At 38.3% G+C, this 27,500-nt stretch overlaps 3 protein-coding genes across 9 annotated transcripts in view; 1 reads left to right on the top strand and 2 right to left on the bottom strand.

Moving 5' to 3' along the window:
• Positions 1-121: 121 nt before the first annotated feature.
• dnajc7 (DnaJ (Hsp40) homolog, subfamily C, member 7) lies at positions 122-12,491 on the bottom strand. Its single transcript, XM_056751968.1, is given in 15 exon segments — positions 122-1,642; positions 1,778-1,849; positions 2,083-2,232; positions 2,426-2,572; positions 2,682-2,755; positions 2,844-2,935; positions 4,175-4,339; positions 5,706-5,859; positions 6,205-6,323; positions 6,410-6,484; positions 6,576-6,689; positions 7,160-7,284; positions 7,701-7,789; positions 12,311-12,408; positions 12,411-12,491. Coding segments are annotated over 15 exon segments (1,578 nt in total). The 5' UTR covers positions 12,477-12,491; the 3' UTR covers positions 122-1,604.
• Positions 12,492-13,102: 611 nt separating this feature from the next.
• nkiras2 (NFKB inhibitor interacting Ras-like 2) lies at positions 13,103-15,534 on the top strand. Of its 2 annotated transcripts, none has more exons than XM_056751970.1 (4): positions 13,103-13,195; positions 13,705-13,823; positions 13,907-14,148; positions 14,240-15,534. In XM_056751970.1, the coding sequence occupies exons 2-4, from the start codon at positions 13,730-13,732 to the stop codon at positions 14,480-14,482; spliced, it is 579 nt and encodes a 192-aa protein (XP_056607948.1). In that variant the 5' UTR covers positions 13,103-13,195; positions 13,705-13,729; the 3' UTR covers positions 14,483-15,534. The 2 variants fall into 2 exon arrangements, with proteins under 2 accessions (XP_056607948.1, XP_056607949.1); XM_056751971.1 differs by having other exon boundaries at positions 13,154-13,195; positions 13,708-13,823.
• A 536-nt stretch (positions 15,535-16,070) lies between these two features.
• znf385c (zinc finger protein 385C) overlaps positions 16,071-27,500 on the bottom strand; it is a 74,093-nt gene continuing 62,663 nt past the window's right edge. For 3 of the 6 annotated variants that reach the window (XM_056753354.1, XM_056753355.1, XM_056753356.1), the window contains 5 exons: positions 22,129-22,416; positions 21,853-22,040; positions 21,146-21,243; positions 20,960-21,053; positions 16,071-19,417 (listed from right to left, as the gene is read on the bottom strand). In XM_056753354.1, the coding sequence (XP_056609332.1) occupies positions 19,187-19,417; positions 20,960-21,053; positions 21,146-21,243; positions 21,853-22,040; positions 22,129-22,416 (899 nt within the window). In that variant the 3' untranslated portion in view covers positions 16,071-19,186. Of the gene's footprint in view, positions 20,779-20,959; positions 21,054-21,144; positions 21,244-21,852; positions 22,041-22,128; positions 22,417-27,500 lie in introns of all 6 variants that reach the window. The other 3 variants (XM_056753352.1, XM_056753353.1, XM_056753351.1) reach the window with 2 other exon arrangements.

The following is a 27,500-nucleotide window of genomic DNA, read 5'->3' as shown; positions in this document are numbered from 1 at the left end:
TTACGTTAGTTTTATGTTTGTATCTTCTAATTAGTTTAGCATTTAAAATAGATTTTAAGAATATGGCCTTTTGTCAACCTTGTCATTGTGTTTTAAAGAGAGACAGGAAGTAAACATCCGGTGAAGGGGAAACAAAGAGGCTTACTTTATTTACATGGCTTTAAAAACGGTCCATAGTCAAGACTGTTCTTGCAGAGTGAGCAAGGTAAGCATGGACATGTCTTTTCAATACACTGGAGAGCGAGCTTTCAAAATGAGCAATATAAAGGTAATCCAGAAAAAAGGCTCAATCATTACATTTTCTAACTGGCTACACAGTAAACTGTCAATGCCACATACAGCACGAGAATGTTTCATGTTCAAAGAACATTTAAAGGCTTCAGTTGAAACGGTAAAGATCACCGAACATGGCTCACTGATCACGCCTGAAATGTACACACGTCCATATTACACATACACTGTGGAAATCAAATTAGTGCTCTTAACTGAGAAATGAATTCAAGATTTTTCTCACTGGGGTTCAATCATGGGAGTGCTGATCCTGGTGTATTCAAAGATCATCCATCCGTCCAAAGCTCACGTCAGCAAATTTACAATAAATATACATATCAAAAAGTGAATGTATCTCCGTTAAAAAAAGTCAAAGTATCAACACAAAAGAAACACTTTACATTCCAGTAAAATGTACAATGCAGCGAGGGGTTGAATGGCAACATTTAACAAATGAACTTAACAGAGAAGGTTGTGGCCAACAGGTGCTCGAATGCCAAAACTCCAACCTTCTCTCTCTTAACCTTTGTATGCAGTAGTCAAACTATTCATTTGTGTGCCCGAATCAATGAAACATGACGGGGAACAACGAACCAGCATTATTATTCTTATGAGCCTCAGCATGACGCGCTGCATTTACATAGTAATTGTTTGCTGAAGTCTTTTAAGTAAATCGTTTTACAATGTTGCATAAATATAATCTGTTGAATTATTACTTTATACATGTTTTAACAATCCACATGTCTCTAGCAGTAATAATTTCCTGTATTACTCCATGGTTTTACCAACATGCTTTGGATACAGATGGACCAGTTTGTGATCAGTAAGCTTGAAGAATAGAGTGAGAGTAAAATGAGATCCGAGTATTCTCAGAATGCTCAAAATACTCAGTTTTAATAAGAAACAATGGATTTGTCGAAAGACAGGTTTCCACCTTAATAAAACACTTCACGTATATTCACCCCCCCCCCCCACCCCCCCAACAAATCACCTCATTTTGTGGTCAAGGCTTTTCCAAACAAATATATCGGTGTCTTCATTTCTTTTGAATGTGGAAAAAGGGGTTGATTTTGGATGATACAGTGTTAAAAAAAACAAATTGTTTTATAAGGGCCAAAACAGACACAGTGCATCATGTTTGTCTGGTACAGAATGGTTATGCCCCTGCCGTTCCTGTCTTTGTGCAAAAGCAGTAAAACAAGTGAATGGCACAGATGCAGTCGAACTGTGGGGCCAAAGGCCTGTTGCACCAGAGAGCAGGGATGAAGATGAGTAAACCGGTTTCTGGGGGATTCAGTTGTGGAACTACTGCATACATACTGGAAGTTGCCAAGTTAACCAAACTGAAAGAAGAAATTTCCAGGTCCAGATGCTGCAAGAAAGACAAAAAAGAAAAATTACACTGAAGAAATGAATGAGGTCAGCTGACTGTACACTATACCTCACGTTGTAGTTTATGTGATTAATGGAATATTAATGGAATTAAAAAAACGAATTGTTGCCTTACACGAGTTGCCTTCAAAGCTAAAGCCACCAGGACTTCCAAAGAATGCTTTGAAGATGTTGTTGGCATCAAGGTCTGGAAGAGACGCAAAGAAAGGACATGATTGATTAACGGATTAAAATTATTAATCAGATGTTGGCTATTTTTATTATTATTATCTGTACACAGGTTTACATAGAACAAAGTTACATTTGCAAACCCCACATTACAGCAAAAACCCTGTATCATCAATCTAGGCAAAGCCTTAATACAGGGTGAAATGCTGTTCTGAATGCAAGAGAAACTGTGAATGTGTGCAGTAAACAGACCCATGTTCATGTCATCATCCTCCAGATCATGTCCGCTGTCATAGCGAGATTTCTTCTTTGGGTCGGAGAGCACGGTAAAGGCCTCCCCAACCTCCTTAAACTTCTTCTCCTCCTCCTTCTGCACCTCAGCACTCGCTCCACTGTGTCGGTCTAAAAAAGCAGAAATCTGGTTAGTGAACCATGCGTCGGACACACCAATGATCTCTGATATGTTCGTGACATCATCGTGTGATGGGAATGTGAAGGCAATAATCATGACTGAATCAAGGATGAAAATACGTTTCGGACTCGTCAACAAAGCCAAAAGAGGCATCAAAATTACAAATTAAGAAATACTTCTGACCTGGATGGTGCATAAGGGCACGTTTACGGTAAGCCTTCTTGATCGCATCTTCTGTTGCATTTTTATCCACCCCTAGAACTTTGTAATAATCTTTCCTCTTGCTTTTCTTCAGCTCTAACTGAGCGTTCTTCAACAGGTTCTTGTGTTCTGCAACACACCGCAGATGAAATATTAGACACATCGAAATATTCCAGGTTCAATATGACGTTATTAAACACAGAGATATGAATAGAATGTGTCAGGGTGTATTACGCACCTTTAGTCTTTTCTGTTTGATAAACCTTCTCATAATCTCTGACAGCCTCTTCATACTGCTCCGTGTCCATGTAACTAAGGTAACAAGCATCCCATGGTTTAACACTTAGACCAAAGACAAATCATTCTTGAATCAGATGTATCGTGTGTAATGCACACTTACCACTGGGCTCTTCTTAAGTAAGCCTTAATATAGGACTCGTCCAGTTTAATAGCCTTTGTACAGTCCTCAATGGCCTGATCCAGTTTGTGTAACTGAAGACACATGTGAGAGAGCGAGACATCATGCAAAAGTGCCAAATGACAAAAATAAGATATTAACACATCAGTTTCAGAACTATCGTGGCTACTTCCCAAACTTTCTCTATTCACCAGATGTACATAGTGTACGTGTATACAGTATAGGTGCAGAAGTATGGAAATGGGGATAAAACTTATCTACACTATCCACCAAATAGTGTAAGGGTAAACTATGCTTCTTCCCTATTATAACAAACACAGGTGCCCCTCAGGGAAGTACTCTCTCTTTCCAAATGAATGTCTGGGTATGTCATATGATGTTTTCACAGTTAAATATGCAGATGACACAGCAATTGTTGGTTTGATCACTGAAGATGAAGTGGAGTATCGTAGATGTGTGGATGAGTTTGTTGATTGGAGTCAATCAAGTGTCCTTCAGTTAACACCAGTAAAACTAGAGATGATGTTTGATTTCAGAACAGGCGGTGATACATACCAACATATAACTGTCAATGGTGAGCGCATTGAAGTAGTAGATGAATACAAATATTTGGGCAGAGTAATTGATGCAAAATGGACATGGGGTGCAAATACAGGGGCCATTTATAAGAAAGTGCTGCAATGATTATACTGTATTTCATGCGTAAGCTTCGGCAGTTTGGTGTGGATACACATATACTGGTTCTTTTCTATCGCTCATTTGTGGTGAGTATTTTGACTTTCGGCTTCATTGCTTGGTATTTGTCTGTAGTAAATAAAAACAAATTGAATAAGATTGTAAATATGGCAAGTAAGATTGCACGATTGCAACAACAACATGCTATTACAATATTGCGTGAATCTCAGATCGGGAGGAAAAGCCATATAATTCTCCGGGAGGAGTCACATCCTATTTATGGTGAATACGAGTTGTTACCACATGGTCGAAGATGTAGGGTACCGTTGCTACGGACTGCCCGTGCATTAAAATCGTTTATGTTCTCCAGTATAGCCTTGTTAAATAAATCCCTGTGATGCCACATGTGTCTCTGTACTCCTGTGTGATTTTGCTGTTGTGAATGGGATGTTTGGTGGTTAATGTTGGTTGTATTTGTCAATATATGTTTGCCTGTATTTGACAATTGTTGTTATTGACTGGAGGGTAACACAGATACAAGATTTTTCGAGAGGACAATTCTTTATCTACCATGATATAATCAAACAAGAATTACTGTAAATACAGAAATCCAACATATTTGAAACCTTGCATCTAACCTTGGATCCAACAGTGGCTCGGTTGCAGTAGAGCTTAGCGTTGGTTTTAATGTTGTTTGGGTCGATGGTCAGGGCTTCAGAGTAGAGGTTATAAGCTTCTTCATAGCTGCCCTCTTTAAACGCCTTGTTCCCTTCATCTTTCTTTGCCTTCAGAGCTTTAGCATTCTATAAAAGAGAAGCAATCAGTCAGAAAAATAAAAATTAAATTGTATAAAACACTGAAATAAAAATGCCTGTATAATTTTTTTATATACAGAAAGTATATAAATGTCAAATCTGCTAAGGGGTAGTTAAGGGAGAAAGTCATAAAAATGTATTGGCTTTTAAAAGGAAAATGAAACAACATTTCATCAAACTTTGATTACGGCTTTTATCTTTTAAACAACTAATGCCAAGTTCACACTGCATCATTTAAAGTGTGGAATTACTGCTCGCCAATCATTATGTGTGAACTAGTAAATGACTGATCAAAGAGCTCTCTGACGCGTCGCTAATGCCTCGCAGTTGTCAGATATCTAGCATGATAAATGTCATTGAGCTGCCGTCCGACTCGACATCATGTGATGTGAAGTTACGCGACAAGCCAGCCAAAGACAGGAAGCCATGGGTTGAGGTCACCGGAACTGCCCCGTATGCTGATCCATTCTTTCACCCATTTTCTTTATTTTAGTTTTTCCGAGCAGATCATCAAGCAAACAGCTTGAAGTGCAAATTTTCTTTCGATGTCCATTTTCACATGAACAATTCCTGTGTCGCATGTTTTTCGTGTCATTTTCCATTCCACTTATGTCTTTAAGTGACAAAACGAGGTTCAGGGACCGGATTGAGTCGCTGGGTGACAGATTTGTTCACAGCTCGTGTAGTGTGTCACCTCCTGTTGCAGAACATTTACATAGTGTGAACACATTAACAGTTTAAAGACTCTAGACTTCACTGAGAGCAAGTCATGTTGTCTGAAAAGTTCAGCGATCAGCCGACGTTTAGGTTGTATTATGTGAACTTGGCACAAGATCCTCCAGGAAATGCATGCACTCCCTGGACCTCAGTTGCTCGAAAATGTTAATTTTTTGAAAGCAGTTGGCGTTGTAATATTCAACTTACGTTGATTTGAAAACAGATTGATCATGATTTTTTTTTCTAAATTGGCAAGTATTCAGTGAAGAGACTAATGCCATAAATCTGTTTATTTTGATATTCTAGCTTTTAACATTAAGACGTGATTCAGACGTGACAAGTGGTGATGTGTTTGATTTTTAGGTACTTATAAAATGCTTTTTTTTCTTTCTTGAAAGAATTACGTTTTTTTCAGAAATGATGCTCATATATGCAAGCAATAAAGTTACTCAAAGATGGACCAGGTTGTGACATTCAGCAATCATAAATTGGTTTTGATGGACAACGTTCGTCCCTTAAAACAAAAATCTTAAATCCCATGAAAATTCAGTTGCTATTTAAAAAGTGAGAAATTTTGTATATTTGTTCCAGCTACCCTTAGCAGATCTTCATTCTCTTTATATTTGTTTAATCTTACTCTGCAGGCTAGACGGGCTTTTTCATGGTCTGGTGCCATGCGGAGTGCTTGAATGAAGAACTGCACAGCTTTATCGATACAATCTTCATAGTACAGACATAATCCCCGCACATACAGCGCATCACCGTTTGTGGAGTCCATCCGCAAAATGTCACTAAAGGTAAAGAGAAAGAGTTATACGTATATATGGATTTTACATTGGTCATTACTGATCAAAGAACAGTGGTCAATAGCCAAAATATTACTAATATTTATAAAATTCCAGGCAGTTACCAACAAAGTAACAATAATACATAAACAATTACTTGGCTATAAAAATAAAGGCAATAAAGCCAATAACAACTGAGTTTCCTTATATAGAAGAGAAAATTAACAATACTGACATATACTATTGATTATGTACACACGGAATATATATATGCAAGTAGTGCTCACATGGAATATATATAAGTAGTATTTTGATTGAGTAACAGTTCCCATAATAGTGCAGCGCTGTTACCTAGCAACAGATTGGGCCTCCGGGTAACGTCCTAGAAGAGCCAGACATTCAGCTTTAAGCACCTTGAACCTGTGACATCCAGATGCAGACTCCAATGCCCGATCCATACAGAAAACCACCTGCACAGAGACAAACAGTTTTATGTCCGATCGGTTTAGATCTGTCTGATCTTCAGACAGTTTTCATGCATCTTGAAGATACTCACCATCCTAAAATCTCGCTTTTCAAAGCTAATCTCAGCCATTCGTTCAAACTCCAGCATGGATTCTGCATTCTTCATCTGCAACAGACACGGGAGGTCAATCTGAAGTTTTTCAAGAATAGACAGGCAATTATTCACGCCCGTCATAGTTTATTTATGCTTTGTGTACCTCCTGTTGGGCCTGGCTGTTGTCTGGTTCCAGCTCCAGAATCTTCTGGAAGCAGCGGCCGGCGGCCATTGCGTTGCCGAGCAGCAGGTGGCATTTGCCCTCACGCATGTGACCCTGCGGATCAAAATGATCATGAGCAACTGACACACACGGTTAAAAAAAAAGTGATGACGAAGATCCGTGATTTCACTTCCAACATCAATATTAAACAAATCCAGATATATAAGATGAAGTCACAGCTGGCACCAGGCATGGATTCACTCAGAGAATCAATGCTGCAAGTTGAGGCATGTTTAAAAACACTACAGCTAGCTTTTGTCCTGCGATCCAAATGTTGTGGTAATGCAGTTCCCGGTAATGCAGAGATATTTTACTCTGATAAGTATGGTATGCAGAATCTAGCATGCCACCCATGCAAATTTAGGTTGAACAAAGAATAAGACAAGCTGGACTCCTTCAGTTGTATTTGGAAGACAACATTTCAGAACTGCACTACTTTGATGCTAGAGACAACTTAATAAAAAGGTGGTGTTTTTTGTAATCTGTAACATCAAAAGAACTTGATCATTCACTTGTGGTCTAACCTTCATGAAGGTGTGGTCTAGTCGCACGGCCAGCTGGGAATCCTCCAATGCCTCTCTGTAGCGGCTCAGCATCATCAATGTGGCTGCACGGTTGCCATAGTAACTGACATTTTTTGGACACAGGTCTGGTAAAAGGACATAAACAGAAGGTGACTACAGACGTAAAGCCACACAGATGTAAAAAGAGAAAGGGGAACTCTGGGAAGAAAGCAGAAAGCCATCTATTAATGGTTATTTTTATCACTGCCGGAATAGAAAAAGGTCACCAAAACCTTTTTAAAGCACGGTCACCGTGACAAAAGCTTATTTTAGAGACTTAAAGAAAACTCTGTGGGGAAAGGGTGCTTTGAGCGAAAATTTCTCCAACATGATTATTCTCAGGGCAATATATGATTCAGAGGAAGTTATGAACAAATCAGTGACAAAGGAAATCCAAAGATTTCTATAGAGAGGCAGTGATAGAGCACAAACCAGACGGAAAAATTCTGTGGGAAGGGACAGAAAGGCACAAACTTCATCAACAGTCTAGCAGGGTTCTTACCGATGGCTTTAGTGTAGAAGTTGAATGCTTCAGCATAGTCCTTCTTGACATAATAGGCATTACCCTGTTCTTTAAAGCCTTCAGCTTCCCTACAGATTCATAACACAAACACACAAAAATGATACATCTCGATATAAAAGACAAGAGAGATCGTGAAAAAGACTACATGTGACAAGAATGTGCCAAAAAAAATCTAACTAAAGGGACAGTTCAACCAAAAACAAATTCTGTCATTTACGCACTCTCGAGTTGGTATGAATTTATATGTTCTTATAATGCTCTGAACAGTGCTTGGCCACTATTACCTACCATAGTAGGAAAATGACAATGGTAGCAAGTACCCAAGAACTGTTTGCTTTCCTACATTCTTTAAAATATATTTTATGTTCAACAGAACAAAAAAAAAGTCAAATATTTTTTTCCTACTATGCTAGTCCTTTTTCCAAAGATGCCTACCTTTTGGAACAGCTACCATCTGGAACCTGTCTGCCTACGGTGCCTCAAAATGCTGCCTACGTACGTTTTGGATCAGAGAACTTTAATCAAACGCTGCTCCAACGCACAACTACCTTCTGTGCTATTGCACATATGGATGGCACAACATCTTTTTTATGTCTTCACAAAAACAGCTGATAGCCTATAGATTAGAAGACATTGCTAGACTGCAGTTCTGCATGAGCAGCTCATATTTTAAAACTCCAAACCACCCCACTAAAGAACTGTGCCCACAACTCAGAAAGAAACAGTGTCTACATAGGTGTAGAAAAATCCAACACACAACATGTCTGTAAAGGTGTCTGGGGGAAGGGTATACCGGCAGTACATGCTGCTAAACATAGAACGATCACTAGCACCAGTGCGGGTCAAATTTAAAACAACCATACGTAACTCCACCAATCACACATGTGGATCAGAAGACAGCTCACAGACATACAGGGTCAGTTGGGATTGTGTATTGTGGGAAACGAACAACAAAGGCCAGCAAATGTTTAGAAAGTGACAGTAAAGTGTCCCACAATTACCTTGCCTCATTTATTATTTCCATCATGTTATATATTTATTTATTCATTCATTATCATTTTAAATGGAAACACATGTACAAACCAAGATGCACATGGCAAAAATTACAGGAAAATAGAACGATATTACAACAAAAGTAGAATGGCCAACTTCAACTCTGAGGGTTCTGGGTATAACAAGATGTTGGGTAATGAGTTAAACTACAGCACTGATTTAGATTGGCTGATCAAAGAATCATGCAGTCAATTTTTATGAGTGGTTAAGTTGTGTAAGCGACATTTATCCCGAGCAACTGATGTTGCAAATCTTTCCTAAAATAACAATTACCATAGATCATCTTTCATTATGTTGCGTTAAGTCTAATATAAACAGTACAGTAAGGTGTCATATCCAGATTTATTCAAGCAAAACTGAAAACAAATTTCATGACTACCTCTTCCTCAGATTCACATTGTTTTCAGTAACTTCTTAACAATATGCCGTCTCAAGAGCCTTTGTCCCACAAAATAAGATGAGGTAGATGAGATGCCAACATGATATAGCATGAACAACCTTTAAATTGTTATACAATGTCCAATTTATTTAACAGTGTTCAAGTCTGTTGATGTTAAGCTACAAGACAGTATACAAAATACATTTTCTGCATGTCTTTTGTTTACTGTAATTACATTTGTGTTATAAGAGCCATGAAAAAAAAAAATCTTGGACGTCCACTACACAAACCTGAAAAAGTTCTGGGTGAGAATTCGCTTTTATATAAAATGCATCTTTTGTTCCGACACTTAATTTTTTTGCAATTTTTACACGTCTAATTCATGCATGGGCAAATTATAACACACCAAAGACACAAAAACACGTAGTCGCGCCATATTTAAAAACACAATACATACGTGTAGTATGTTTACATAAGTGGGCTGCCGTTACACTATATATCGTTAAGTGTTCGTAGATGCCACAAGGTCGCATTACAGTGCTGTTGTTTAAGATTGAAAGATCTGCTGTGCATAACATTACGAAGCAATTCTGCAGCTATAAACCACTAGTTGTCCAGTACAATTCCGTTTCACAGAGAAGGGATTCTCCGCAAATGCGGTTGTGAGTCCCGAAGATTTACAGTCGTGAGTTTGGTTACGGAATACAATTGTCACACCCGTAAATAACCGAACTGCGTGTGAACACAACCGTATTAAGGACTCAAATACAGGATTGACAACAGTATCCTGGTTCTATATGAACGTGGCATTGGATTGTTCACATATACATGTAGAACTTTTCCGAAAACGTTTGGAGGGCTCAAACGAACTAGGTGTGAAAACACACAGTGCTTTGTCATGTTTTATGCAGTCTTAATATTGGTGATTCTATTTTATATGTTGTCTTTCTGTAAAGCACTAAATCATAAAAAGTCAACATAAATAAATAAATAAACAAACAAATAAATATCACAAGGCTGGTGATGGTGTCTTTATCTCTGGAACATTCTCAGGAGTTTTTCACACCAACCGCCATTAAGAATCAACAGCTGTGTTTCTCTAATCTCACTCACCAGCATTTGAACCCTTTGCTGAAAGCCTTATAGACAGCAGATATGGTTAGGTGGTATGCCACCTGTGTGGTTATGCAAATATAGCATTTTGCTCATTTCTAAGCAATGACGTCACACACACACACACACCCTCCTTAGAGCGAAGAAGGCTGGTTTGTTCTGATGGGAATGGGATTTGAATGGTGTGAATCACACAGAGAGCAGGTAAATGAGTCATCATGACCTGACACAGATTATTTAGATCACAAAGTCCAGTCTGAAGATGTTTCTATGAGTTATACTAATTGAGCCTAAATTACACACATTTACAGTATTTAGTTCCTGTTGGTGTTAGTGGCGCAAAAGTCATGGGTTCCAATCCCAGGGAACAAGCAAACTGATAAAATGTATACACCGCCTGCCCTGAAACTCACTTTGTTTAAAGGGATAGTCCAGCCAAAAACTCAAATTTGCCATTTATTTACACACCCTCAGGCCATCAGAGATGTAGGTGAAATTTTTTCTTGAGTAGAACCATAAAGAAGAGTGTGTGGTAAATCCACAGCCCTCTCTACTTCATATAATGGGAGTCTATGGGGTCCACCTGTCTAAGAGTTCCTAAAGCACATAATTCCAAAAAGCGGCTCCTGGCGACATGTTGACTTTTCATGAAGTGACTCGCTCGATATTTTCATAAATTTGAACGTCATTTTTTATAATGTTAGCCATAATGTACAGCCTCAACACTCCCTTCTGCAGGTGGCGCTAAACGTACCAGCCGCTGGTATGCCATCCGCCACCAAATACAACAAGAAGTAGATTGTGATTGGGTGCAGAAGTTACACAATATGGCTAATATGATTAAAAATGAGGTTTAGTATTATGAGAATATCACTTCACAAATGGTCAACATGTACCCAGGAGACACTTTTTGGAATTATGTGCTTTAGGAACTCTTAGACAGATGGACCCTATAGACTCCCATTATATGAAGCAAAGAGGGCTGCGGATTTACAATGGTTCTTTATGGTTCTACTCAAGAAAAAAAGTGTCACCTACAACTCGGATGGCCTGAGGTTGAGTTAATAATAAACGGCAAATTGGAGTATAAATGCGAGTATAAATAAAATACACGGGGGTATTTTGGCGTAGAGCGAGTCTGTAACATTACAGTAGTGTGAGTGACAGGTAATCCAGTAATTAAACTTTACAAGAGTTGAAAAAAGTCAAGTCAGACACGCCGGTCACCTCCTCGCGAGTCTGTTAACAGTTCGGTAACCGGACGCGACGAGGCAACGTGGATGAACGTTTTACGTCATGTACTCGCCTACAGAAACTCCATATGAACTGAAAGTACAAGAAGACACATCCAAACAGTAAAGTCAGTTTAACACATTGGCCATGCTTTAAAAGGGGAACCCCTCACTCGAATGACATCTAAATTTGACGCTGTACGTGTTCCATTGCGAGTATTACAACAAACGGCCTCCCTTTAGAGGTAGCGGTCGCAAATACACGATATATAGGCGACCAACCCTAACGAACGTCATTCCCCCTATAGGCTCTTTCTCTTTATTCGTGCGCGCGCTGCATTGTAGTCACTGCGCATTCGTATCAAGAGAAACGCCACCAATGCTTCTATTCCTCGGCGCAACAAAGCATCACCGGCGTGAAACCGGATGGTTCGGTTGTCAGGCGCGTGTGTGGAACCGTATCACGTCTATGAACTGAGCGCCGATGTCACACTTCGACCTTATTCTCACCATAAAACGGTGTCACGGCAAACAGCACAGCTGTCGTAAGAGCACGAGGCACGACACCCTTGAACATCACATTATAAGGTCAGCGCTGACGTAACGTGTATACGAATAAAAAACACGTTCACCGCAAGGCACCTCAGTAGCAAAAAAAGCGGCTGCATGGCACACTAGGCCATCGACACCCCTTGATTTTCAAGTTATGCGGCAATCACCATACCGAGGGTCCTTTGGGGCTTCCCTGAAACGAACTGGGATACGGATGGGTCAGCCGGTTTAAGATTAAGGTGCTTTCTGTTTTCAGTTACCTCTCTAACTCCTCGTCACTGGTTAGGTCCATCTCTGGATCCACGGAGGAGTCGTAGTCAACAGTCGCCATTTTGCTGTAGAGAGGCGGAGGATGAGAGACGAGGCATGTGAGCCTTTCATACCGCCTTCAGCTCCGCCTTCCGCGGGCGTGCGCAACATGCCCATTTTAGGATAACGGATGCGAGACCCTACAAAAGAGTTTGCATAAAAACTTCACACTTGAAACTAAACCATATATTATAGTTAAAGTAAATCTTGCAGTTAATTACACGTTCATATCGATATGAATACTACAGTTTTATTACAATGCGACAGTATTGTTTTTACAATACGTAATGTATATGCATCACGATAACAAATTTGTGTATTTTATAATTTCCCTGTTTATTTAATAGTTTCTCTAATGTAATGTTAAATGCATTTTCTGAAGTGCTTGTTTATGCTGCCTTTTATATCTCTATTATTTGTGCTATTTTTTCTGTAAAGCTGCTTTGTAACTATGCAAAATTGTGAAAAGCGCTATAGAAAGGAATATCTGAATCTCTATTAATTGAATGTGACTTAATTAAAACATCACATCAAACCCATTTTAATGTGTTTTTTTTATTTACATTTTTTAAGACGTTCTCTCACACTCTTCATTTTTTTATTTTAGACTACAGCATAATTTGGGACCCATTGTGTTATGCCTGTCTATTGTAAGTTTAGATTGATTTGTTTTAATAAAATATGTAATTGTTAGACATGGCTTGAAATTGAAACTGAACTTGTTTTGCATGGGCTTGTCCTCCCGTCGGATGAGGGCGCACTTGAGCTCAGCGGAAACGGTGTCGTGTTTCGTCGAAGGCTGATGGCATTTGTCATAAACAGGAAGAGCGTTTGGGGTGAGTACATCTTAGCTTATCTTATCGTTCCCATTAACTATTTTTGTTTTAAAATGTTGTTTAACATACAAATTCTATAAAATACGACTAAGTCAATGTATAGTAGCTTGTTGATGTCTGACAGTAATAACAGGGTGATAAAACAATGCTTTAAAGACGCTGCAGGTGCATGCAAACCAGTAGCCCGTCATGTGATATTAAAATAGTTTACCAAAACTGTGACCATGATGAACGTATTATGCCTTTTTGTTAAAAGAGAGAATTTTTTATAGTCTTGAAACATCACATAACGTTACTATTTTGTATAAAGACACAATTTATACTTTATGTTACTGATTTAGCCTTATTTAACTTATTGTCATACGTTATACTGACGGTGTTGATGTGTAATGTTAGTTTCAATGTGAGAGACTTATACAGGCTCATATATTTGTTACAAATATGTATGCTTTCTTCAGACCGGGTTTTCTTTAAACCAACGTTTTGTGTGTGTGTGTGTTTATTTTAAGAAGACTGTGAGCGGTTTACCTGATCATGGGCAAGAGCTGTAAGGTGGTCGTGTGCGGCCAAGGGTCAGTGGGTAAAACTGCTGTTTTAGAGCAGTTACTGTATGCCAACCATGCTGCAGGTGAGTATTTTGACAGCAGTTACCTGAAAGAGGTTTCAAAGTGTCCCGGAACTGATTAAATTCACATAGCACTTTATTTTCAGGTTCTGAGACCATCGAGACGCTGGAGGACATTTACATAGGGTCTGTGGAGACGGACCGTGGCACACGAGAGCAGGTGCGGTTTTATGACACACGAGGGCTGCGTGATGGTCAGGAGTTCCCGCGGCAATACTTCAGCTTCGCAGACGGATTTGTGCTTGTCTACAGCATTGACAGCAAAGAGTCCTTCAAACGCATGGAGCTCTTGAAGAAAGAGATCGACCGCTGCCGCGATAAAAAAGAGGTTCGTTTCCTTGTTAAGGTTACTCGCAAGGTTAAACCATGCATATAAATATATGTTTATCAGGGATGTTCTCGTCTCTGTCTCATCACAGGTCACGATTGTTGTTCTGGGTAATAAGTTTGACCTACAAGATCAGAGGAAAGTGGACAGTGAGGCGGCTCAGCAGTGGGCGCGGCAGGAGAAGGTCAGGCTGTGGGAGGTGTCAGTGACCGACCGGAGAACACTTATTGAGCCTTTCGTTCATTTGGCCAGTAAAATGACCCAACCTCAGAGCAAATCCACCTTCCCTCTCAGCCGCAACAAGAACAAGGGCAGTGGCTCCCAAGACAGCTAGAGATGGAGGATGAAATAAACAGAGGTGGGGCAAATATCAGACAGAGGAGAACCAAGTGAAAATATGGAGCAAGAAAGATCTCTAAAGAGAGAAATATTAATGGAAGAAGACATGGAATCTTTAAAAAAATATTTGTTTAAATGTTAACTGCAACAATATTAAATGAAAGATACACATGTTCGGAACAATGTATAAAGTTACTGCATTTATTTACAATTATCAAGTTGTTTATGAACATATGGCTTAAGTTTGTTTTGTGTAATAATAATACCACACTGAAATATGTACCTCCGCAGTTACATAGTTGTTACAATTTATGTAAAAACCAGCAAGGGTCACTTAAATTCATTGCAGACAATGTATTTTGCATATGATGTTGCCATTATGACTGGTACTGGTAAGTCTTAGATTGCAATCTGTGTGAATGTGAGTTTTTCTTAATTTCATATTTTTACTTATTCAAAACAGACATTCCAATCAACAAAATGTTTACTGTTTTATTTCACAAGAACATCTTTCTGAGTCGACAAAACGAGTATGTGAGATTCCAAGTATCACCACTGTGCCATTGTACTGTTAGCCCTCATGACACTGCATTTCAGTTACATCTTTATAAAGCTTGTGTCATCATATTCTAGAATGTTATTTTGCTAAATGTTATTTTAAAGCTAACTCACACTTCTCAACAAACACAAAGCCTACAGTTGTTGCAGTGTACTCTTTTAATACTTGGTGGTATTTGTTGGGAAGTGTGAGCATGGCAGTAAAACTTTGGAAAGATTGTTGCTGTAAGTTTGAATAAGCTTTTATAATGATATATATCATCTCATCCTTTTGAAATGTAAATTATTTACATACGTTTAGCCATTCATGCTACTGGTGCTATTATTTCTGCTTGAAAAAGTTGTGAGTAATCGCTTTAAATATTTAGCTGATATGGGTTGGCACTGGTTTCCGTTGACTTTTGTGTAAATGCATTAATGTATTTTCACTACAAAGCATTATGTACTATATGATTGTCATATTATTAAAGATTTTTGCCTGGCATTGCACATTTCTTTTATAATTTATTTAAGTATCCCTATAACCAGTGTTGGGTAAGTTACTCTGAAAAAGTAATTAATTACTAGTTACTCATTACATATTCAATAGTGTAATTAGATTACTGTCCAAATTACTCTGTCCAAAAAGTATTTAGTTACTCATTACTAATTACTTTCTATATCCTATATCAACCTTGATTAGTTAAGTGATTCAAGGATAGACATGAAACTATTTAATTAATTAATTCAAATAAATAATATTATTAACTGACCAAAGAATTACAAATGTGAGAATTATACATTAAAGCACAGATTTTAAAGTAAGACTTTGAATTTTGATGTCAATAACAGTATTGCACACACATATATTTCACAAAGTATTTAGTTTAATTACATCAAAAGTAACTGTAATTAAATTACAGAAAACATAAAGGTAATCCCTTACTTTACTTTTTCCAAGGGAAAAGTAATTAAATTACAGTAACTAATAACTTAGTAACTAGTTACACCCAACACTGCCTATGACCTCTGTTTGTTACAACAAAGTGCCATGAAATTATCTATTAATTCTACAGACATTTCTGTTCATTCTAAAACAATGTCGTGACATGCTAAATTCAAAATCCAGATAAAACAGCTGCAAACTATCAATATGGAGAATTACTTCATATTATTACAGATTTATCAAAAATCATTTTAATGTTCTATGTTGACAACATACACAGATCATACACAGCACAGAGCTTGTCTTACAAGTAGATGAGCTGGAGATGACAGCAGGGGCAGAAGTGGTTTTATTTGCCCTTTATCTCTCTCTTTACAGTGTGGATATTTCATTTAGTTCATGGCTAAATCTGCAGTGACCTTATAATAGAGGGTGATCTGCTTCTGCCAGGCAGAGAATGTGTCTCTGTATGTGATGAACAATTGGTCTGAAGTTAATGGTTAGTTTAAGCTATCCTTATCCTACCTTTAAAAATGGTTCATTTATTGCACTGCTGAAAAAAGCACCACTAGACTAGACTAGACACCAGCATCTATTATTGGTTTTGCTATTAATATGTATTTTAACAAATACATGTCATTTGACAAATTCATAAAAAGAAATCTACTAGATATTCAAAATGTTTAGTAATAGTTAACATATTAACAACAGACCCCCACAGCATGCAAAATTGTGATTTGTTAACAATATTCTAGTTAAATTTTAGTAACTAAAAATAAATACGTATATATTACTTTCATTAAGCTATTTATAGGTTTTCAAGAAGGTGAAAACCGCCATTCATAATTTTTCAAATTGTGAAACTATCTTTTATGTGTGCACCTATTTGCTCGCTTCAGTCTTCTTGCAGTACTCTTCATAAACACAGGGTGGCACCCGATCACTAATATTGTGCGACATAAACATAAACTAACGTGTGTGTGTCATCGAGTGTGTCGGACAGACTGCTTTACAAATGATGGGCTCTCGCACGTTTGGTGAGTTAAATTTACGTGAGTTTCGACGTGTTTGTAATTAAGCCATGACAAGATGTCAAGCTCCCGTCAATAAGCAGCACCACAATCACATAAAAGAAAAGCCTGAGCGCTGAGGTGGAAGATCTAATCGATTTATTTCTCTCTCTCATTCTCTGCTTTATTTCGTTTCACGCATTCATACACACCCTGTACAGAGAAATAGCAAATGAGTCAGAAAACAAAACCCCTATGAAAATACGTTTCTCTTTGTGTCAGATGACAGTTCGGTGCAGTCACACACAAACAAAATGCATCGAACACAGCGAACAAGTATGATGTCTGTCAATATTTAAATTACGTAATACTGGCCATGTCCCTTGTTAGAAGCATTGTTTAAATGTTCTCATTTTGGTTCATGCCTTTAAAACATCTAGCTGGATTTGACACAGTTTACATATTTTTCAAAAGAACATTCACGCGCGCACACGCACTTGCACATGCGGCTCCATGAGTTTGTAACAGATGCATATTTATGGGAGAAATACTTTTGTGCTTTTTGATCATGATGTGTTTATATGTGTGTGTGTGTGTATTTGAGTGTAAGAAAAAAAACACTATTGAAAAAATAATATGGCATCTAGACATTATTATAGTAGAGTTTGGCACAAAGCAGGAAGAAAGATGTGTAAGTTATTAGTGTGTCTGTGTGTGAATGGCCCAATTGTCCTGAAGCACAGTGGAGGTATGTGGAAGAAATTAAAAATGCCATCCACTTGTCTTGTCACCACTGGCAACGGATGTTTCCATGAGTGCCCTGTGACACAGCAAACGTTCCATTACATCCAAGAAAAAAAGAGGGAAATGTCAAATGAAGCGGTTTCCAATATTATTGTTAGAAGAATTCGCCAAACAATAAGAGGAAAAACGTACAAGACAGAGGGAGAGAAACTAAGTCATCTTCGTTTTTTCTTAAAAATGCTCCAGTATCCGCAATTATTGCTTAAAGACTGAATTTCACTACACTGAAAAAGACAAAGCTCCTAACAAGCAAAAGAATATAAAGATATTTTTGAACGGTTACTTTATGAACAATGTGAAACCACTTGGCTGTCACACTTATATCTTAACCAAACATATGGACCTCATGGCACATCTAGAAATGGAATAATTGTGTCAGTGGTTCCTCAAGAAACCAATATTCTCTGAGACACAAATGTTATTTGTCATTCACATTTTGTGTTTCCATTGATCTTCTAGCTATGGAGGATGGATTGGTGTGATGTTCAGGAGTTAACAAAACGCACGTCCACGCAAACAAACAAATCATGGAGTCCACGCAAAGTCTCTGTGTTAAAGTGTCCTCAGGAAAAGTCAGAATTTGTCCATGTTGTGCCTCTTGTAGCTTGGTTTCAATATGGCTGTTGTTGGTTAGCTCTGTTCAAGGCCCCAGGCTTCATTCCCGAAGGGCGATTCCTCGTCTGGAAAGCAAGAGCCCTGAGTGGGCATGAGACTCACCCATGACTCCAGACTGTGACGCCCTTATCTGGGTGTTTAGGGTCTCAAACGGCCCGTTTTTAGCATTATATTCCGTCCCCTCTCAAAGCACTTACAATTTGACATGAAAACTACATAAACTTATCTACTTCAGATTAGATCTGCTTGTTTCTGTTAAAATTGCAACAAAATTATTAACTTCATCAAGAAGAGATCGTTCTTATCATCACATTAATTACAATAACCAGATAAAGCATCTACATTAAACATTTCGTAAAATTCTACATATTTACTCTAATTCTTAGTGAATATATTATAAATGTTATTGACTCATAGATCACTTTTAAAAGATGTATTCATAAAATATTTACAAAAAAGCTCTGTAGACACATTGAAAAAAAAAACAGGTGAACGATGGCTTCAGTGAAACAACAGACTCAACATCAACACCTATTTGCTATTATAAGATCTGGAGATCCACCCAAGACCATCAGATGACCATCCTGGGTCAATAATCTGTTCTTGACAGATTTGAAACAGTTTGTATACTTGTAGTCAGTTTTATATTAGGGCTGTTATTAGTTTAACATTTAATTGCATAAAGGCCTATTAATATTTGCTGAAAAACAGAAGTAAATAAAGATGATTCAAAGACACAGCGGCAGACGACTAAAGCATTTAACATTGCAAAAAGTGCCTTAGAAAATCAACGTTTTGACCGTTTTATTTCCCTATCATTGAATATAAGCCTGTCGCACGCTTTCATTTTTATACATAATACACTGTGTATTCTTGTAACATTATTGCACCAAAAATCCCTTTCAATAGTATTAATATATTCACCAACCGCTATTAAAGTCATTATGTGTTGGCAATGGCTCATCTCAGCATCTAAACCGGTGATCGCTTCCAGAAACAAACCCCTAATGTTTTCCTTCTGTTGAGTAGAAACAAAGGAGCAATGAACTCATGACAGGTTCAGGATCATATACAAACACATACAACAAACAAATAACATGCTGTGGCTTTAGATCTCAATCGAGATGGAACACAGAGATTTTGACAGGCACGCTGACCTTTGTCAGGCCGTAATGAGGGAATACTGAGGATGAAATATGCAGACATAAAAGGCCACATCAAATTGTGGCTCGACCATAATCATCTCATCTGAAACTGTGTGTGTAAGTGTGTGAGCATCTGCAATCTCGTATCATCTAATCTATGCATCAGCACTGAGAAAATTGGGACTGATTGAGAGCGGGCGAGCAAGCGAGTGTGTGTGTGTTAGAATTAGAGCGTTGCTGTGCTACAAAATTGTCACCTTCTCCTATTAGACTCACACTCGGTATTACTGTGTGATTACCCATGACAGTGAGCTTTAGCAGCTGTAAACCGACAGACCTATGAGGTTTGTGTTTGCAAGAAAAGCCGGTCAGATGAGGTTACTCAAAACGTGTGAACACAGACCAAGGACATGTGGAATGACGTGAATACAGACATTTGAAAAAGAATACAAAAATGCATCAAGTAAAGGGATGTTTGCATTTCCTCACTAAACGTAGAGCTAGAGCAGTTATAGGTCTCTAACGTTGGCTTTCTCTAATAAATTATAGAAGAAAAACCTGATTAATATCTGTATAATGATAAATATCTAAAGCAAAGCTAAATATCCATTTCATAGAGATTCTTTTTCATCGCCTTAGCAGCCGTTCCTAGGACAGCGTGTCCTGTCAATCAAAGGTTTATCTGCATAGAGGGCTGGTGTTTGCGCTGAAGCCCCTCCCATTAACGGGTCTTGCTTCTGTCTATAATATCTCATGCGTTCCCTCGCTCTCTTTTTCTATATATCACACACTCTCTCCCTTTGCTGCATAGTTCAAGAGTGACCCATATAGGGCACAGTCTTTGAGGGTTATAGGGAACATTAATGGAGTGTGTGTTCGTTTGTTTTAATCTGCGTGTGTATCTTGGAGAGAGTAGTGGCACAAGTTTGTACAGAGACTGTCGGTGCTGAGAATAGATCGTAAGACTAAGATTGTAAGATCTTAATAAGATCATAACAAGCACGGGTACTCAGTAAGGTGAAAAAATAATGGGAGTGTGCGTGGCTCTCAGAGGTCCAGGCGCCGGCCGAAAGAGGGCGGGGCCTAGGATTGGCGTCTGAATAAAAGCAGTGCCCCCTGGGTGACGGAGAGCGAGCGGGTTGGCTGCGACGGTGCAGATGGTGGGCTGAGTTAAGTGGGTGGGCAAAAAGTTGGTTAGATTTTTTGTCAAGTGCTTCTGTAGAATCAGCTTAGTCTGAGTGAAAGATAGAGAAAGACAGAGAGATAATCAATCACAATGCATGACAAAAAAGTCACAACGTTTTTTTTTAAGCGAAAGTATGAAAAAAGAAGTTCTGAAATTCTCTAAACAAGAAACTAACATAACACACAGTGGAATCGTGAGCCGCTGATTGGCCTAAAGTTCTGTCACTCACCTGTGAGGTCAGAGAGGACAGATTGCATTGGGTGATTACTTTCTTCATAGCAGACACTGCACTGCTCGCATAACCGTTCCACCTGATGCTCTGCAGTAAGAGATCAACAACGCTCAGTTGCTAAAATTCATGCGTGTGTTTGTGCGTGTGTATGTGTGTGTGTGTATTTGTTTGTGTGTGTTCACCGATGCTGCTGAGGAAGGCTGGCTCTTGGAGTGAGGGTTGAACTTGGGCTTAGGGGGCTTCCCAGCCAGTCTATCCTTATGCCTTCGACTGTTCATGTGCTAGAACAAATAAATACAGAGATTAATAACGATTAAAATTAGTTTTTCGAGCCTGACATCATGACAAGTGCGTTGTACAAGTTTTAATGAGAATCAGCATTTTCTCTCTTTTTAGTCTCTCAACAGGCTGTTCTTGTTCACTTTACACTTTAGAGCCGGGTTAAGGGAAGCATGAAATACCATTAAATGTCATGTTCTGCAGGCCTGAGTGGACACAAGACCACCAACACACATACATAGTCTCACTCATGAAACTATACATATAGACCACTTTGCAAGATGTAAACACTTCTCCAGAAGCACTTTTAGTTTCAGTTTTCACTTTTTTCTTAAACTCACATATGAGGATTTATTTCAAAAATCATGTTTTTGTATTGTGTTATGTTTTTATTGTGTTTTATTGTGTTAGTTAGCTGTATTTTTTACTATAACTTAATTGTTATTATAAAAACATGATTTTTGAATATAAAGAAACTTCATTTGTTTTTGCAAATACAGTTTTAATGTATAATTAAACGTTAATAGTAATTAATATAAAATTAAATTGATTTATAATAATTATTCTATTGTGTCGTGTATATGCAGGTGTAAACGTTTGCCTACTGTTACCTGGCTCAGCTGAGTCTCAGAGTTCACATGAATCTCGCAAACTTCACAGTAGAAGCTCTTGCTGGCTATGCCCACACTTCCCTTACTGGCCAATCGCTTGCTTTTACATGAGCTACGGGATGACATCGCTTTTCCTCGCCGTCTTGGCAAAACACTTTGTCCTTCCATCATCAGTTTATGCTTGGTGCCTAGCAAACAAGTAGAACGTTATTCACCGATATGTCATATTAACACACAAACCCACAAAAGAGCGTACGCACGCATACATATACACACCACTGTTATGAGCCTCCATCTGAGTGGAGGAATTTACTGTAACTTTGCAGATGGGACAGTGCAGGTGTTGTTTGGTCTTTTTGGGGTCCTTCTCAGCCTGTGTTTCTCCTGTAGGGCTCTCCTGCTCGGTGGGGACAACAGAGGCATCTGGCGGGCTATCTGTATGCTGGGAATGAGGGGAAGAGATGGACAGGTCTGCAGATGACACCTCTGATGTAGGCGTTAAGACCACGGAACTGGAGTTAGCATTGTCCACCCTTATGACAGATTCTGAGTCAAAGACCTCAGCTGCAGAGAGAGAGAGAGAGAGAGAGAGAGAGAGAGAGAGTAAATCTGCTATATATACTGTATGTATATAGTGATATTTTTAGTGGTGGAGCTTTATTCAACTTTCAGACACTAAACTCTTAGCCTTTTGAGTGTCTCAACGCTAGCTTTGCTTTCTTAAGATGACATGTCAAGTTATAAAGTGGTGCAACTTAAAAATGCAACTTCACGACTTTTAAGCAAAAAAGCTTACAATGGAATATCTAGGAGACAACTGCAACTAGTAAGCCAACAATGGAGAACCATTATTACGTAAGCATAAAACCATCCTTTCCGCCCAAACATCTGAACTTCTGCTGGCTGTAATTTAGCTACAGCCTCAACTCCAAATTGATAGAAATGTGCAGCAAACAGGAATACAAACACACACACATAGACGTTCAGACCGTTGTTGTCAATGTAACATTATTCAGACTGAGATTTTTACAGACTGATGTTCATGTTTTGAACCTCTAACCCTTTATTTATATCTGCCTTTGAAACTTAAGTGCTGTGTCCTTCTCTTTGATCTGATAAAACAGCCTAGGCAGAAAAGACTTATATGAAGAGCTACATCAGTTTCTGTAAACACAAAGAACCAACACGTCTGGGAAAAGGCATTTAAAGGGACAGTTTACCCCAAAATAACATTTCTGTCATCATTTACTCACCCTTAGGTTGTTCCAAATCTGCATACATTTCTTCAGAGAAAGATACTTGGAAGAATGCATGCAACCAAATCATTGACTACCATAGTAGGAAAAATGACAATGGTAGTCAGAAGTGCCCCAGAACTTTGTGCTTCCCTACATTCTGCCAAATGTGTTTGTGTTTAACAGAACTTTAAAGAAATATATAAAGCAATTTTTTCCTGGCTCAAAATGATGCAGAGGTGGTTCCATCCTAATCTTGTACACACACACGCAGCCCTACCGTACCTTTAAGTGGCTTAACCAAAGAGACTTTGACTTATTCAAAGTTCTAATAAAATTTTATGAAAAGGACAAGTATTAAGTTATATTTACATTTACGTTTACGCATTTAGACTCTTTTATCCAAAGCACTTTACAAGTAGGAAAGCATCTAAACATTTTGTCAACAAACTAAACGGTACCATTAGTTTACAAGGCCATGCTAGTAGTAAATGTTTATATAAAACATGATTTTTATTCAACCATGCATATTTTTTTTAATCAAATACATATATTTTTTATCATTTTCAGCTTTTCAGCCCACAATAGCTAACTGAGTTAACCAGTCTTACTAAATGATCAAAGCTCATTCACATCTTGCATTCTCTGTGGTTCACTTAAATGATTCAATAATCTCTTATATTCTCTCTTTGCAGTGGTTATCAACTCTGGCACGCGAGATCCACTTTCCTGCCGAGTTTAGCACAAACTCTGATATAAAACACCTGATTAAGCTAATCAGCGTCTTTAGGAACAGACGCGTTCAATTTAATGTGGCGCTGCGCAAATCTATCAGCGTATGACATTTAAGTACCGCGAGAGCGATTAAAGTGGAGATTGCTCGGTACGCATTTGAATCGCTCTCGCGGTACTTTAATGCGATATGCCAAACTATCTGCGCAGCCCCGCATTAAGTTGAACTCGTCTTTTCATGAAGTCGCTGATTAGCCTCTTCAGGTGTTTTATCAGAGTTTTCATCTGCAGGAAAATCGATCTCGCGGGCCAGAGTTGAGAACCACTGCTCTCTAGTGACTTAAAAGTTCAATAGTTTAAATGAATCGGTTCATATGAGTCATTCGTGTGCATTGTGCGGTAATACTGGCGAACTCGCTGTGTACAGTATACGCTGATTCAACGATCCAACTGCACAGCTTAAGACATTTTAATGATGTACTTCATGTTCATATAAGAAATTTCAATAAATTAAACGTACTTGAATGCAAAACAAACAGCCGTAAACACATCTAACTCTTGTTCTGCAACTCTTTTTAGCATCTCAGTGCGCTGATAACGACACAGCGCCTTCCCTGTGGCGTAATGCCGCAACTACAGTTAAAAACGACAGTCCGTTAAACGAACGCAGCCTTTCTTGTGAAGACACCCAATATAATTTGGGCGAGAGTCTGAGGCGAAAAGCCAAAAGACAAATTATTAGGAAACAAGCACATGGACCACTGATGGCATTTTACAGTCAAATCTAATTTTTTGTGTTTTATATGTCTAGGGGCAAACACTAGCTGGATTCACTTCTACATGACATGTAATGTACACCAATAGCTATGAATTTATGAAGCATCTGAGAGAACTGAACTGACCTTTACACTGGCTGTAATATTTCTAATGTCTAATTTACACTATACCGATTTCCCTAAAAGGGGATTTCTTACGGGACAAAAGTGCATTAAACAAAATTGAAATGTTGTGTGTAGATCAGATATGTGTGTGAGTGTGAGCACATGTGTGTTTGTGACTGTGGGAGGTTTTGCTTCACACCAAAAAATGTGCGAAAGTTAATGAAATGGAGAGAATTGCCTTGGGTAACGGCTATCTCTCTGTGGACTGTGTGCGTCTTGTATGGGGCTCATATAACTGATCCTAATGGACTAATATGATCCAGGCAAGGGTGTCATATACGGATGGGATGGGTCATTGCCATGGCTCATTTTGCCTATAATTCTTCATTTCAAGGCAACCTGTTTCCTACATCTTTAATTGTCGCTCATGGGATTTTGTAGATCAGTGAATAAATGCATGAATTAACAATTCATGTATGAATTGGTGGTCTAAAGGTTACTGACTCCTTGGTCATTATAACACAAAGGTAATGAAAACACTTGTTAAACTATTCTTCCGTTTTTGACGAATTCCTGTTTTGAGCTGTTTTAAGTAAGTAATCTAAGTTCTTCGGTTGTTAAAGGGGTCATATGACTGGGCTTAAACGAATATTAGCATTTGTTTTAGATGTGTACACACGATTTAAGGTTAAAAAACACTATATTTTCTACATACCATGCATGTTTGTATCTCCTCTTTATCCTGCCTCTCTGAAAAGCACAGATTTTTTACGAAACTCATCGCTCTGAAAAGCGAGGTGTACTATGATTGGCCAATTCAGTGCGTAGTGATTGGTTGAATACTGCAAGCATGTGGAAATGTAACGCCTCTTACCATATTTGGAACATCAGGTTCCAAAGCAATTGCACTGACAGGTACGCCCACCTTACTTGCGTATACATTTGGGCGGTCTAAATCAATTCATACCACGAACTGACAAAGATTTTTGGGGGTGTGGTTACACGAGGCGTTTCAGGCAGCTTTCAATGCATCTTTTGTTGCAAAACTTTAATATTTGCAATTTTACGTGTCTAATACATGCATGGGCAACTTATAACAAACCAAAGACAAACAACAAGACAAATTGGCATCACATGACCCCTTTAAGTCTGATGTCATGCACCACCATATATAGAAGGTCAAATACTGTTTCTGGGTCCAAACACTCAATAAGATGAATTGGCAAACAACAACAAAAAAGTTTATATATGTTAATAAATGCTCCGCTTAAATATGCGATGTGAGAAATCATTGTTCATTTACAGCTGTGAAATGAATAAACGCTTGGACCTGGAGACGGTATTCGTTACCGAATAACAAAGTTCAGGGCAAAGTTTAGGGATTGCATCATTCTACTTTTTTCTTCTGCTCGTATTTTGCCTACATAAATTATTTTAGATCTGCTGAAGCATCTAATAATGTTATTTATTTGAACATTGCCTCATTAATATTCATTAACTTTAAAATAACAATTTGTGATGTCACAGCCAGTACATATGCGTCCAACTTCTTCCCACCTCTTTTCAAACAAAAGTGATTCCTATGAATCACACTTTTGAAATTCTTCCATTTTGGACAGCTCATTGAACATTCTTGCTATTTTCATACACCAGACTGAGTCATAATATCATTAAAATGCAGAAAAGGTTTGTTCATACTAGATCTACGAGCACATGATGAAAACCATTCGTTACACCGAGAGCATTTAAAGCATGTTTTAACAGCAGCTATACAAAGGACTCCTCTAGAAATTTCCAGACCCCCTCCCATCTCTCCCTGTCCATTTTCTGCATCTCATGACTGTTAACAACAGCTGACAAGCTTGTAGAGTTGTGATTGGCCCCTGCAGCTGTGAGCTTAATGACGGTACTGTGCTAATTTCATCATGCAATCAGCTCGAATTGTGTGTGTGCTTTTTAGCATGAGAGGATTTCAAAATCCATGGAGTGATTAGCTCTGACTCTCGTGTGTGAATGTGTATGAGATGAGAGTGGCTTCGAGAGTGTGTTATCTGTTAAATGACAGCGTTAACCCATCGGCGAGCAAAATCCCACATTGTGTCTGACTGATGCACTAAATGTGTGCATGAATTAGACATTATTTATATAAGCTCGCTAGTCAGGTGGGCGACCAAGAAACTATAGTCTCTTATTACACGGCACATTTGAATGCTTGATTCTGATTGGCCAGTCGCTACATTCCAAGGGTTGTTATTTTCGAATAATATAATAAATTATATTATATTTACAAATGCTTAAACCAATTTGACTGTTCGTCACGTTTGAACGTCGTTTCTTACTTTAAAACCAAAACTAAACGGTTTATCCACACGGAAGGTCTGCATTCAGTAAAAAATTGCTAATAAAATATTTCAAATTCACATTATATGTCCTCCACTTCGCATCGGGTCCTGATCACACTGTCAAGGCTTATTACTGCGATTACGTCCAGCTGCCTGTACATTATCCCTAACATAAACAATAAGTGAGCTTTACTAGCTGACGTAGAATGATTTCTATATACCAGGGGTTCTCAACCTTTTTGACTCCAAGGTCCCCTCATTGTATTCAACAATATTTAAAGGGCCCCCTCCCACTCTCATAAACTCAAAATCTTTACCCAATAAAATATTTTAGAGCTTCTCATTAACTGGAAATTATATATTAATTATAAAACTGGCCAAATAATATGAAATAGATTTTTTTGTTTTAAAAATGTATTTCAATGCTAATTTTGTCTAATTTGAATGTTTAGTTATCT

The sequence above is a fragment of the Triplophysa dalaica genome, chromosome 7, assembly GCF_015846415.1.
Source record: "Triplophysa dalaica isolate WHDGS20190420 chromosome 7, ASM1584641v1, whole genome shotgun sequence".
NCBI classification, from domain to species: domain Eukaryota; kingdom Metazoa; phylum Chordata; class Actinopteri; order Cypriniformes; family Nemacheilidae; genus Triplophysa; species Triplophysa dalaica.
This window is presented reverse-complemented; position numbering and strand designations above follow the sequence as displayed.